Raw genomic sequence first — 15,640 nt, 5'->3', positions numbered from 1 at the left:
GAACGCTGGCAGACCTCAGACTTCCCAAAAGGCAAGAAACTCCCCACATACCTGGGTAGGGCAAAAGAAAAAAAGAAAAAACAGAGATTAAAAGAATAGGGACAGGACCTGCACCTCTGGGAGGGAGCTGTGAAGGAGGAAAAGTTTCCACACACTAGGAAGTCCCTTCACTGGCAGAGACGGGGGTGGCGGGGGTGGGTGCAGCTTCGGAGCCACAAAGGAGAGTGCAGCAACAGGGGTGCGGAGGGCAAAGCAGAGAGATTCCCGCACAGAGGATCAGTGCCAACCAGCACTCACTAGCCCAAGAGGCTTGTCTGCTCACCTGCCAGCCAGGACAGGTGGGGGCTGGGAGGTGAGGCTCGGGCTTGGGAGGTCAGATCCCAGGGAGAGTACTGCGGTTGGCTGCGTGAACACAGCCTGAAGGGGGCTAGTGCACCACAGCTAGCCGGGAGGTAGTCCAGGAAAAAGTTTGGACCTGCCTAAGAGGCAAGAGACCATTGTTTCGGGGTGCGCGAAGAGAGGGGATTCAGAGCACTGTGAAAACGAGCTCCAGAGATGGGCGTGAGCTGCGGCTATCAGCGCGGACAGCAGAGACAGGCATAAAACGCTAAGGCTGCTGCTGCAGCCACCAAGAAGCCTGTGTGCAAGCACAGGTCACTATCCACACCTCCCCTCCCGGGAGCCTGTGCAGCCTACCACTGCACCAGAACCCTAGGAGCTATGTGAACAAAGAAGAGACAGGGAAATTTCTCCCAGCAGCCTTAGGAGCAGTGGATTAAATCTCCACAATCAACTTGATGTACCCTGCATCTCTGGAATATCTGAATAAACAACGAATCATCGCAAAATTGAGGCCAAGGACTTTGGGAGCAACTGTAGACTTGGGGTTTGCTTTCTGCATATAATTTGTTTCTGGTTTTATGTTTATCTTAGTTTAGTATTTAGGATTTATTACCATTGGTAGATTTGTTTATTGACTTGGTAGCTCTCATCCTTTTTTTAAAATATATATAGATATATATATTTTTTCCTTTTTCTCTTTTTGTGAGTGTGTATGTGCATGCTTCTTTGTGTGATTTTGTCTGTATAGCTTTGCTTTTACCATTTTTCCTATGGTTCTGTCCGTCCGTTTATATTTTTTGTTTTTGGCTTTAGTAGAGTTTTTAGCACTTCTTTTCATTGGTGGATTTGTTTTTTGGTTTGGTGGCTCTCTTCTTTTTTCTTTTTTTTTTAAATTACTCAAAAAATTTTTTTAATAATCTTTTTCTATTTTTTATTTTAATAACTATGTTATTTTATTTTTTTCTTTCTTTCTTTCTTTCTTTCTTTCTTTTTTTCTCCCTTTTCTTCTAAGCTGTGTGGCTCACAGGGACTTGGTGCTCTGGCTGGGTGTCACGTCTGTGCCTCTGAGGTGGGAGAGCCAAGTTCAGGACATTGGTCCACCAGAGACCTCCCAGCTCCACATAATATGAAACGGCAAAAGCTCTCCCAGAGATCTCCATTGACACAGCTCCATTCAATGACCAACAAGCTATAGTGCTGGACACCCTATGCCAAACATCCAGCAAGACAGGGACACAACCCCACCCAAAAGCAGAGAGGCTGCCTAAATTCATAATGTCACAGACACCCCAAAACACACCAGTGGATGCAGTCCTACCCACTAGAAAGACAAGATCCAGCCTCATCCACTAGAACACAGGCACCAGTCGCTTCCACCAGTAAGCCTACACAGCCCACTGAGCCAACCTTAGACACTGGGGGAAGACACCAAAAACAACAGGAACTATGAATCTGCAGCCTGCAAAAAGGAGACCCAAAACACAGAAAGTTAAGCAAATTGAGAAGACAAAGAAACAAACAGCAGATGAAGGAGCAAGGTAAAAACCCGCCAGACCAAACAAATGAAGAGGAAATAAGCAGTCTACCTGAAAAAGAATTCAGAGTAATGATAGTAAAGATGATGCAAAATATTGGAAATAGACTGGACAGAATAAAAGAAACCTTTAACAAGGACCGAGAAGAACTAAAGAGCAAACAAACAATGATGAACTACACAATAAATGAAATTAAAAATTCTCTAGAAGGAATCAATAGCAGAATAACTGAGGCACAAAAATGGATAAGTGACCTGGAAGATAAAAGAGTGGAAGTAACTACCACAGAGCAGAATAAAGAAAAAAGAATGAAAAGAACTGAGGACAGTCTCAGAGAGCACTGGGACAACATTAAATGCACCAACATTCGAATTATAGGGGTTCCAGAAGAAGAAGAGAAAAAGAAAGGAACTGAGAAAATATTTGAAGGATTATAGTTGAAAACTTCCCTAATATGGGAAAGGAAATAGTCAATCAAGTCCAGGAAGTGCAGAGAGTCCCATACAGAATAAATCCAATGAGAAACACTCCGAGACACATAATCAAACTATCAAAAATTAAATACAAAGAAAAAATATTAAAAGCAGCAAGGGAAAAGCAACAAATAACATACAAGGGAATTCCCAAAAGGTTAACACCCGATCTTTCAGCAGAAACTCTGCAAGCCAGAAGGGAGTGGCAGGACATATTTAAAGTGATGAAAGGGAAAAACCTACAACCAAGGTTACTCCACTCAGTAAGGATCTCATTCAGATGCGACGGAGAAATTAAAACCTTTACAGACAAGCAAAAGCTAAGAGAATTCAGCACCACCAAACCAGCTTTACAACAAATGCTAAAGGAACTTTGCTAGGCAGGAAAAACAAGAGACAGAAAAGAACTACAATAACGAACCCCCCAAAATTAAGAAAATGGTAATAGGAACATACATGTCGGTAACTACCTTAAATGTGAATGGATTAAATGCTCCACCCAAAAGACAGAGACTGGCTGAATGGATAAAAAAAACAAGACCCGGATATATGCTGTCTACAAGAGACCCACTTCAAACCTAGGGACAAATGCAAACTGGAAAGTCAGGGGATGGAAAAAGATATTCCATGAAAATGGAAATCAAAATAAAGCTAGAGTAGCAATTCTCATATCAGATAAAATAGACTTTAAAATAAAGGGTATCACAAGAGACAAAGAAGGACACTATGTACTGATAAAGGGATCAATCCAAGAAGAAGATATAACAATTGTAAATATTTGTGCACCCAACATAGGAGCACCTCAATACATAAAGCAGATGCTAAAAGCCATAAAAGGGGAAATCAACAGTAACACAATCATAGTAGGGGAATTTTAACACCCGACTTTCACCAATGGACAGATCAACCAAAATGAAAATAAATAAGGAAACACAAGCTTTAAATGATACATTAAACAAGATGAACATACTTGATATATATAGAACACTCCATCCAAAAACAACAGAATACACTTTCTTCTCAAGTGCTCATGGAACATTCTCCAGGATAAATCATGTCTTGGGTCACAAATCAAGCCTGGGTAAACTTAAGAAAATTGAAATTGTATCAAGTATCTTTTCTGACCACGCTATGAGACTAGATATCAATTACAGGAAAAAAAATCTGTAAAAAATACAAATACATGGAGGCTAAATAATACACTACTAAATAACCAAGAGATCACTGAAGAAATCAAAGAGGAAATCGAAAAATACCTAGACACAAATGAAAATGAAAACACCACAACCCAAAACCTATGGGATGCAGCAAAAGCAGTTCTAAGGGAAGTTTATAGCAATACAATCCTACCTCAAGAAACAAGAAACATCTCAAATACACAACCTAACCTTACACCTAAAGCAATTAGAGAAAGAAGAAGAAGAACAACAACAACAACAAAAACCCAAACATAGCAGAAGGAAAGAAATCATAAAGATCAGATCAGAAATAAATGAAAAAGAAATGAAGGAAAGGATAGCAAAGATCAATAAAACTAAAAGCTGGTTTTTGAGAAGATAAACAAAATGGATAAACCATTAGCCAGACTCATCAAGAAAAAATGGAGAAGACACACATCAATAGAATTAGAAATGAAAAAGGAGAAGTTACAAGTGACACTGCAGAAATATAAAGTATCATGAGAGATTACTACAAGCAACTATATGCCAATACAATAGACAACGTAGAAGAAATGTACAAATTCTTACAAAAACACAACCTTCTGAGACTGAAGCAGGAAAAAATAGAAAATATAAACAGACAAAACACAAGACTGAAATTGAGACTTAAAAATCTTCCAACAAACAAAAGCCCAGACCAGATAGCTTCACAGGCGAATTCTATCAAATATTTACAGAAGAGCTAACACCTATCCTTCTCAAATTATCCAAAATATAGCAGAGGGAAGAACACCCCCAAACTCCTTCTATGAGGCCACCATCATTCTCATACCAAATCCAGTCAAAGATGTCACAAAGAAAGAAAACTACAGGCCAATATCACTGATGAATCTACAGGCCAATATCAGTGATAGATGGAAAAATTCTCAACAAAATACTAGCAAACAGAATCCAACAGCACATTAAAAGGATCATACACCATGATCAAGTGGGGTTTATCCAAGGAATGCAAGGATTCTTCAATATATGCAAATCAATCAATGTGATACACCATATTAACAAATTGATGGAGAAAAACCATATGATCATCTCAATAGATGCAGAAAAAGCTTTTTACAAAATTCAACACCCATTTATGAAAAAAAACATCCAGAAAGTAGGCATAGAGGGAACTTACCTCAACATAATAAAGGCCATATATGACAAACCCACAGCCAACATTGTTCTCAATGGTGAAAAATTGAAACCTTTTCCACTAAGATCAGGAACAAGACAAGGTTGTCGACTCTCACCACTATTATTCAACATAGTTTTGGAAGTTTTAGCCATAGCAATCAGAGGAAAAAAAAGAAATAAAAGGAATACAAATTGGAAAAGAAGAAGTAAAGCTGTCACTGTCTGCCGATGACATGATACTGTACATAGAGAATCCTAAAGATGTTACCAGAAAACTACTAGAGCTAATCAATGAACTTGGTAAAGTAGTAGGATACAAACTTAATGCACAGAAATCTCTTGCATTCTTATACACTAATGATGAAATATCTGAAAGAGAAATTAAGGAAACACTCTCATATACCACTGCAACAAAAAGAATAAAATACCTAGGAATAAAACCTACCTAAGGAGACAAAAGATCTGTATGCAGAAAACTGTAAGACACTGATGAAAGAAGTTAAAGATGATACAAACAGGGCTTCCCTGGTGGCGCAGTGGTTGAGAGTCCACCTGCCGATGCAGGGGAAACGGGTTCTTGCCCCGGTCTGGGAAGATCCCACATGCCGCGGAGCGGCTGGGCCCGTGAGCCATGGCCGCTGGGCCTGTGCGTCCGGAGCCTGTGCTCCGCAGCGGGAGAGGCCACAACAATGAGAGGCTCACATACCGCAAAAAAAAAAAAAAAAAAAAAAATGATACAAACAGATGGAGAGATATACCATGTTGTTGCACTGGAAGAATCAACACAGTGAAAATAACTCTACTAACCAAAGCAATCTACAGATTCAATGCAATCCCTATCAAACTACCAATGGCATTTTTCACAGAACTATAACAAAAAAATTCTCAATTTATATGGAAACACAAAAGACCCCGAATAGCCAAAGCAGTCTTGAGAAAGAAAAGTGGAGCTGGAGGAATCAGGCCCCCAGACTTCAGACTATACTACAAAGCTCCAGTAATCAAGACATTATGGTACTGGCACAAAAAACAGAAATATAGATCAATGGAACAGGATAGAAAGCCCAGAGAAACCCACACACATATGGTCACCTTATGTTTGATAAAGGAGTCAAGAATATACAATGGAGAAAAGACAGCCTCTTCAATAAGTGGTGCTGGGAAAACTGGACAGCTACCTGTAAAAGAATGAAATTAGAACACTCCCTAACAACATACACAAAAATAAACCCAAAATGGATTAATGACCTAAATGTAAGGCCAGACACTCTAAAACTCCTAGAGGAAAATATAGGCAGAACACTCTATGACATAAATCACAGCAACATCCTTTTTGACCCACCTCCTAGAGAAATGGAAATAAAAATAAACAAATGGGACCTAATGAAACTTAAAACCTTTGCATAGCAAAGGAAACCATAAACAAGACAGAAGGACAGCCTTCAGAATGGGAGAAAATATTTGCAAATGAAGCAACTGACAAAGCGTTAATTTCCAAAAGTTACAAGAAGCTCATGCAGCTCAATACCAAAAAAAACAGACAACACAATCCAAAAATGGGCAGAAGACCTCAATGGACATTTCTCCAAAGAGGATGTACAGATTGCCAACAAACATGAAGGGATGCTCAACATCACTAATCATTAGAGAAATGCAGATCAAAGCTACAATGAGGTATCATCTCACACCAGTCAGAATGGCCATCATGAAGAAATGCAGAAACAATAAATGCTGGAGAGGGTGTGGAGAAAAGGGAACCCTCTTGCATTGTTGGTGGGAATGTGAATTGATACAGCCACTGTGGAGAACAGTATGGAGGTTCCTGAAAAAACTAAAAATAGAACTACCATATGACCCAGCAGTCCCACTACTGGGCATATACCATGAGAAAACCATAATTCAAAAAGAGTCATGTACCACAATGTTCACTCCAGCACTATTTACAATAGCTAGGATATGGAAGCAATCTAAATGCCCACCGACAGATGAATGGATAAAGAAGATATGGTACATATATACAATGGAATATTACTCAGCCATAAAAAGGAATGAAATTGGGTCATCTGTAAAGACATGGATGGATCTAGAGACTGTCATACAGAATGAAGTAAGTCAGAAAGAGGAAAGCAAATATCATATATTAATGCATATATGTGGAACCTAGAAAAAAAATGGTTCTCAAGAACCTGGGGGCAGGAGAGAAATAAAGATTCAGATGTAGAGAATGGACTGAAGGACGTGGCGGGGGAAAGCGTAAGCTGGATCGAAGTGAGAGAGTGGCATGGACATGTATACACTACCAAACGTAAAATAGATAGCTAGTGGGAAGCAGCTTCATAGCACAGGGAGATCAGCTCGGTGCTTTGTGGCCACCTAGAGTTGTGGGGTAGGGAGAGTGGGAGGGAAATGCAAGAGGGAAGAGATATGGGGACATATTTATATGTATAGTTGATTCACTTTGTTATAAAGCAGAAACTAACACACCGTTGTAAAGCAATTATACTCCAATAAAGATGTTAAAAAAACAAAAACTCACAGAGCAAAGGCACGAGCCCTGAGTGGGAGTCAAGAACCCTGTCTTCTTATTGGACCTTTGCACTTTATAAGCTGTGTGACCTTGAAGAAGTCACTAAATCTCCCTAAGTCACATTTCCCTCAGTGACTAAAGTAATAATAATAATGAATAACACTGATCTCATTTGAGTATTGTGGCCGAGACAGTGCTATGTATTTACCACACCATTTCCTCTTCCTGGGAATGATGGAAGACTCCATTCTTCCCAGGCTTCCTTGTAGTTAGGTTGGGGGTCACTTGCCTGAATTCTGACCCATGGAATGTGGGCAGAAGTGACATAAGCCATTGACGAACTGCTCTGTAAATACATCCCACAAGATCCACCAGCTGTCTCTTCCTGTTTTGTGACTGGAGCCACATACCACATAGAGTAGCTACAAGATAGAGAAGCAACCTGAGACTCTGTGTCACCACCTGTAGGAGAGCCTGAGTAGAACAGCCACCAGTCTACTCGACATTGATGTGAGCAAGAAATTAACCTTATTGTTTTAACCACTAAGATTTTTAGGTTTGTTACCACAGCATAATATAGCCTACCCTGACTAAGAAAAGGACTAAATGAGAAAATAAAATTTACTTGTTTTATATCTAAATGTGCTGTACTGCTATGCAGGTTAGTACTGGGAGCAATGATGGAGAGCTTGTAAAAATTAATAGAACTTCTAAGGTTTTTTTCATATTATACCATTACATAGATTATATAAAGGCTTCCTGAAAGATAGAATCCAGCCACATTCTTACTTAAATATTAGTATATTTATTTGCCCTTAACATATCTGGGACATAAATACATAGATGATCCATTTTACCAAGTATTTTAACTGATATGACTAGGTAGTTGAAGCCCTATCACTTATACTCACTACAATGACACTAAGTGACACTAAGTTCCTAAAGAGAGTGACCTCTGGCCCAAAGCTGAAAATCCACACCTATGTGAAATGATTCTCTCACTTTAAAATTAAAACTGAGTGTGTGATTGTGACCATTTTTAAAATCTCCTCTTAGGAGATCTCTTGTCTTGATCATGAGCACTCCAAAAAAAAAAAAAAGAGCAAAATGCTAAGATTATAGATAATACAATTTTGTATAGACTGATTTTTGCCTAAATCTCAAGTTCAACTTATACAGAACTGGGGGGAAGCCCTGCTGAGAACCTGAAAAATGGTATTTAAGGTACTATTATTATTTTTTTATGTGGTCCCAAATTTTCTTGATCAAATTGTTTAGTCAATCAAAGAATTATCTCCTTTAGAGGTTTTTGAAGGTATATTAATTCAAGTCAATAAAAGGAATCATTGATCAAATCCAAGAGGACTGTATCAGTTCTAGGCTCCTTATTAGATGATTATTAGCTGTTGCTGTACAAATATCACTGACAGGATTAATAAGATTTGTCACAGGATCAAAAGGCCAAAAATCAGTTCAGAGAAGGATAAAAATATTCCTTAAATTTAAGTTTTAAATGCAGCTTTCCAAAAATCAGACATGTATTTTAGAGCAATCTTGACATCTCCAGAAGTGCATAAATGAATTAAACCTGTCAATGACCTACTTTAATGAAAGAAATTACAGCCATCTTAAATACTCATAATTTATCTTTATGATGATATTGAGTTGCTAATTTTAGAATTCAGAAATGAGAAATTATGGAAAATAACTGCATTTAGCAAAATCAACCACCTAGAGGACAGTCAAGTATATACTTCAGGTAAACAGAACATTGAGTTTGCCCATTCCTGAACGTCTTGCCATTGCTAAAAATGTACACTGTATCTTCCCACACAGGTTGAAGGAACCACAAGGAAATAGAGGCCAACTCACTAGAGTTAATTCTATACACACCAACCACGTATACATATATTGAAACAAAGCAGCTTGACAAGGGTACCTGAACAGCAGCTTACCTTCCCACAATGGCAGGGACTGCTCATTGCCTGCCAAACCTCCACCCTCCCCTTCTTCCTTAGAAAACAGAGCACTGCTTTTTTTTGATGAGCACATTTCTTCCTGGCATAAAACTATATTATCCATGAATGAACATTTGATCAATTCAAGGATATGAGACATCAGATAAAGCTGCTTAAAGAAAACTGGCTTGTCTTTTAGGGGCCACCTTTTTGATTTTTTGCCTTTCTTACTCCTCCTGACCCCCATATTTTTGATGCCTAGAGTCCAGCAGCCTCTGTGGACCCTGAGTTCCACACAGTAGGAAGGAAGAGCAGAAAAGCCAGAGCTTGAGCACTTGATGACAGGATGGGATTACTGCACAGCCACTCTAATCTACATCTAAGCTTTCACAGGGGACAGAAACATTTTTCTATCTCCTTTAAGTCACTGTTATTTGGGGGTTTTCTGTTATGGGAAGCTAAAGTGATTTTAACTTATTAATTAGTCAATTCAGTTTCTTTTTAAATAGCCAAGAACCATAAATTAGCTCTCTAGCTAATTTGTCTGCTGTTTTAAATTGACAGATTTGTATATGTAGACTCAATTTTAACTTTTTTTATCCTATTTAACAGTACTAGTCAAATTTGTTAAAATACTAATATGTCATGTAAGAAAATCGTCACTACGAATGACTTATTTTAATGTTTCCTTCACATATTATAAGAAACCTAGATATAAAAATTTATTGGGAATCCAGTACATTCCTAAGGAAAATTTCTCTTCTAGTTCCCAAAGAATACCAAAAGAAGAAGAAGAAAGAAGAAAGAAGAGAGGGGGAGGGGGAGGGGAGGGGGAGGGGGAGGGAGGAGGAGAGGGGGAGGGGGAGGGGAGGGGGAGGGGGAGGGAGGAGGAGAGGGAGAGGGAGAGGGAGAGGAAGAGGAAGAGGAAGAAGAAGAAGAAGAAGAAGAAGAAGAAGAAACCCTGTATATTTATATTTTCTAAAGTAATTTGGGGAAGAAGAAAAATACTCTGCTATAGAATGTGCATTGACATGTGGTAACATGAAGAGCACTTTCTAGTTTAAACTATTTTCTATCATTTCTATTTCCAACATTCTGTTTTTAAAAACCTATTGATGCTTATATGGGAACAATGGTAAAAACTTTAATTTTCAAATAAAATTTACGCTGAAACCTCCTGATGATGATTTATAAAGGATAACATTTCTTAAAAGTTGGGGATCAAGTAAACAAGTTCTAACTTGTTTGTTGAAAACCTAAAGCTCTGTATAATCATATCTATTTCAACCACATACATGAAAAGAGGGAGCAAGAGGAAGAGGGAGAGAGAAAACAAACCTATTTATGTCTATCTGGGTCCTAAATGAAAAGGACCCCATTCTACTGTATATTTTTTTCCTCCCCTACCATGTAGTATAGACTGGGGCTAGGTAAGCTTTCATCTTTCAACCTAGAAATAAAAATAATAAATAGTTCCAAGATTTTATTATCAAGAAAGAACTCCTAGTACCGAAATCTCTCTCTTCCTCATCTCACTTTGATCTCTTTCTCTCTCTCCTCTTAAAAGGAAGAAAGAAAAAGCAAAATGCCATTACCAATTTCTTTTTTATTTTTCACAGTAAGTCACTGATATATTAAGCTCTCAGGCTACAAAGTCATAATGTTTTTAGTCATTATTATGAAAAAAAAAAGATAAAAACCACAAGTCTCCAGATGTATTATGTTAAAATTCATATTAAAAGTGACTCTATCGTGCAGTCACTACTGAAAACAGTATGGAGGTTCCTCAAAAAACTAAAAATAGAGTTGCCATATGATCCAGCAATTCAACTCCTGGGCATATATCTGGACAAAACTATAATTCAAAAAGATACATGCACCCCTATGTTCATAGCAGCACTATTCACAATAGCCAAGACACGGATACAATCTAAATGTCCATCAACAGATGAATGGATAAAGAAGATGTGGTATATATACACAATGGAATATTACTCAGCCATAAAAAAATGAAATAATGCCATTCACAGCAACATGGATGGACCCAGAGATAAGCATACTAAGTGAAGTAAGTCAGAAAGAGAAAGACAAATACCATATGATATCACTTATATGTTTATAATTTATCTAAATTTATCTATAATTTATCTTTTATATGTTTATAATTTGTCTAAAATATGACGCAAATAAACTTATCTATAAAACAGAAACACACTCAAAGATATAGAGAACAACCTTGTGGTTGCCAAGGTGGAAAGGGTGTGAGGGAGGGATGGATTAGGAGTTTGGGCTTAGCAGATGCAAACTAGTATATATAGAACTGATAAACAACAAGGTCCTACTGTGTAGCACAGGGAACTATATTTGATATCCTGTGATAATCTATAATGGAAAAGAATATGAAGAAGAATGTATATATATTTATATACGTATATAACTGAATCACTTTGCTGCACAGCAGAAATTAACACATTTCAAATCAACTATACTTCAATAAAATAAATTTTTTTAAAAAGTGACTATCATCTACTATATGTGTGTTCATCTCAATAGCTTATTGCTGCTATAGTTTATGCCGAAGATAGAAATATAAAGCTTGATGAGAACAACAGTATTCTGCATATTTTGAAGTCAGTTAAAATAACATTTAGGCAAACCCAAGATATTTCTATTATCAATTTTCTAAGATTATAATTTGCGTGGTTGATGACTACAGCAAAATTAATTTTCTTTAAAGTATCACAGAACTTACTAAATATCTTATGGTTGGTGTAGTAATAAAATATATTTTAAGTGATGTTCAGGACTTACCACCTCCACCTCCAAGAAGACTGGCATTTGCTGTTCGAAAGAAAACAAAATAAAAGACATTAAATAATATATAACAATATAATATGCCAGAGTAGTTCAAGAAAAATTGGTAATGATCATGCTGTACACACACACACACACACACACATATATATCACAATATGTTCTTTCATATAAAGACAGACTTTATTACTGTTTTACTATGGTATGAAAATTGAAATATTTTACTATTTTTTCTCTTTTTTGTCTTCAAATGAATATTTTTACAATATGCTTCCTTCTAATAAAATGAAGTACGTATGTGATCCTTTTTTTTCCATTCTGTATCTAAATTAATCTTTTGGTTTCTCCATTTTATCAACTAGAGATAGAACAATGTTATTTAGGCAATTTCAAAGGACAATGTAACAAGAAAGTATAATGATAACTTTAATTAAATTAAACACCATCAAATAAAGCTATCTCAAGACACTGCAATAAGAACGAACTCAAATAGTGACAGATTTATTCGTTTTTACATTAATTTTTTGTTTGAGGGAAAGAAATAAATTTTAAATATTTTTGTAAAACAATGATGTGTCATTTCTTACCCATTTATCCATTAACTTAGCACATATAATTATGAAATCAAATAATAAGCAAAATATAAGGCCATTCCATTTAGATTTTTTTTAAGAGGTCAGATTTTCAGAAGGTTCCACTGCAGTTTTCTGCTGAAGTATTAAGCAACTTTACGCCTATGTTTATCTAGTCTCTACAAAAGCCAGAAAACCGAAGTCCTGCAGCAACATAAAAAAAGTATGTGGTAATCTAAGTCCCTTTCTTTGTGGAGAAACCTGAGCTACTAAAAGATTAAAGAAATCACTTAAGAAAGAGGAGTAGGAATCTTCAACTTGAATTTTCCTGTGATGTCCACAAACCACGCACTGTCATAATAAGAGAAGCAAATATCAGAGTGTTAATGATTCTATCAATAAATAATGGAGCATTTTAAGAATAAATGCCTATATTCATATGTGATGGTTTGCTAATTATTGAAACACTAAAGAGAACATCATGAAAATTCGTGAAGAACAAATGCCTTTGAAGGTTTTCTCAATATGTCAATCTTAGAGGATCAAATCTTGTCTCATATGATCTTTTAAGTACAGGGCCATCTAATTGCTGCTCAAGCCTTCCCCGCAGTGCTTTCATCACAAATATGGACTGCATAGCAATGCCATTAGTCAACCATAAACAAAATTCGCTTCAGATATTACATTTTATTTACTTTTTTAACTTTTTTTTTCTTTATTTGGGTTGTGCCACGTGGCATGTGGGATTTTAGTTCCCTGACCATGGATCAAACCTGTGCCTCCTGCAGTGGAAGCACACAGAGTGTTAACCACTAGACCACCAGGGAAGTCCCACTTCAGATATTATAAAGTCATCTGCCACCCTGTCACCTCAGGTCCCCCAACTCCTTCTGACTTCACAGTGAAAATGTGTAGTATTTACATAGATCGAATCCAGGACTTAATGCCCTGCCCCAAATCAAACTTTGTAACTGTTGAGGTGGTAACTTGCTGAAGGGGAATGAGGAAAGATGTTATGAATTCTATCTTGGTTCCATACCCTTTAGTGGATGGGAGAAATTTCATGATGTCTCTTGGCAAACCCAAACATTTTCTTAAAAATCTTAGCTACATGCATTTATAAAACTGCATGGCATTTCACACTTCTGCCGATTTTTTATTTTTATATTTGACTGAGAACTCCTTCCCTGTCTATAGGTTTTCCAGATCCCAGAAACTCCATCTGTTGTCCTCCAATTTATACATATTCATTCATAAAGAAAAATTTATTTCCAACAACAAACAACAACAGCAATGAATAGTAGCTTTACATGCAAATTATCATGCCCAGAATCACAATAACACAATATAACCTATTTTCACCCAATGCTTTGCTTAATAAAGGTGGAGGCAGCCTCTTTTGAGAGCACAGCCCAAGACCCATCTGTTTAACCAGGCCCTCGTCCAATAGAGGTAGGTGGATGTGTGGGAGCAGGTGCAGGAACTGGAACTGGAAAACCATCAAGTCAGTTTATGTCAGATGTGTGCTCACGTCTAGGTGAGCATGTCTGGCCACATTTTAACATCTACATAGAAGTATTTTATAAAACTGTGTCATTTACATAGGGCACAATCACTTTTAAGATAATTTCATGTGCATTACCAGTCATGTAATAGAATCTTAATCTAAGCTACTTAAATATATTCAAAGCAATTCTAATAACTGTAATCCTGATAATGATTTTTCTAAAGAACCCATCACATTTAAGTCTATTTTATCAATTTCTGTTCTCTAAAAAGTAAAATGTTTACATTATTAGGAAAAATATCAAGAAAATTTTCTTCAGTAAAAGTGACAAAATATTGGCAAATAAAAGTGAAACTATATTATGATTTCTAATATTATTCTACCTTCACAAAGCACCTTATGCATAATATAACTGATTGTCAACATTTATTGGTCAGGTGGATTAATATAATTTCTTCCATTTCACAAAAGTGAAAATGACTTTTGTGTTTCTAAAATTAGTAGTCATTTAATTTTTACTTAATTATTTCTAATAAATCGAGGTATATCCCAATTAGAGAGGAAGCACCTAAAGATAAAGTCTGAGTTTAATAATTTGGCCTGCATTTAATAAGTTCTCAATACACGCTTTCCAATAGTGAGATAATTGGCAGGATTAATCTCATTTCTTTATTGATGTAGAAGAGTTTTTTGTTTACTGAAGTGTGTGGAAAGAGCAAACTTTGATACTTTTCTTCCTGTAAGATTGAGGTCTGTTAAAGAAACTCTTAAAAGTTTATTTGGAAATAGTGATTAAAAATGTATGAAATATGTTTATATAGTTATGTCCCTCCCTAGGTCCCCTGCTAGAGGGAATTTTGGATATGCCTCTTGTTATTCCTAGAGTTTCACATGGAAGGTAAAGGAGAAAGGAATAAAGAAAACTTAAAGTTGATAAGCATGATGCTACTGCTTCTAAATTGAGATTTAAAAATCTCTTCTCTGAGCATGCTGACTAATCAACATTATTTTCCTTTTTTTTATTTTTAATTTTTTATTAGATTTAGGCTTATTTAGCCACTCCCTGTCAAGACTACTTCATAGATAGTGCCATACACATATATATATTTTTTTCTTAGTTTGCTACTCTTTTCTTTTTTCTTATACAGCAGGTTCTTATTAGTTATCCTCTTTATACATATTAGTGTATAAATGTCAATCCCAATCTCCCAATTCATCACACCACCACACCTGCCCCCTCCACTTTCCCCCATTGGTGTCCATGTTTCTTCTCTACATCTGTGTCTCTATTTCTGCCCTGCAGACCGGTTCATCTGTAGCATTTTTCTAGGTTCCACATATATGCATTAATATACGAAAAATGTTTTTCTCTTTCTGACTTACTTCACTCTGTATGACAGTCTCTAGATCCACCCACATCTCTACAAATAACTCAATTTCATTCCTTTTTAAGGCTAATATTCCATTGCATATATGTACCACATCTTATTTATCCATTCATCTGCCGATGGACATTTAGGTTGCTTCCATGAGCTGATTATTGTAAATACTGCTGCAATGAACATTGGGGTGCATG

The 15,640-nt window shown here is 36.6% G+C and overlaps 1 protein-coding gene across 2 annotated transcripts in view; it reads right to left on the bottom strand.

Moving 5' to 3' along the window:
- MACROD2 (mono-ADP ribosylhydrolase 2) overlaps positions 1–15,640 on the bottom strand; it is a 1,988,024-nt gene that overhangs the window by 1,548,275 nt on the left and 424,109 nt on the right. For both annotated transcript variants that reach the window (XM_081256147.1, XM_081256148.1), the window contains exon 4: positions 11,983–12,012. In XM_081256147.1, coding sequence (XP_081112273.1) covers positions 11,983–12,012 — 30 coding nt within the window. The remainder of the gene's footprint in view (positions 1–11,982; positions 12,013–15,640) is intronic.

The sequence above is a fragment of the Mesoplodon bidens genome (assembly GCF_964165515.1).
Source record: "Mesoplodon bidens genome assembly, chromosome: 15".
In the NCBI taxonomy this organism is placed as follows: domain Eukaryota; kingdom Metazoa; phylum Chordata; class Mammalia; order Artiodactyla; family Ziphiidae; genus Mesoplodon; species Mesoplodon bidens.
This window is presented reverse-complemented; position numbering and strand designations above follow the sequence as displayed.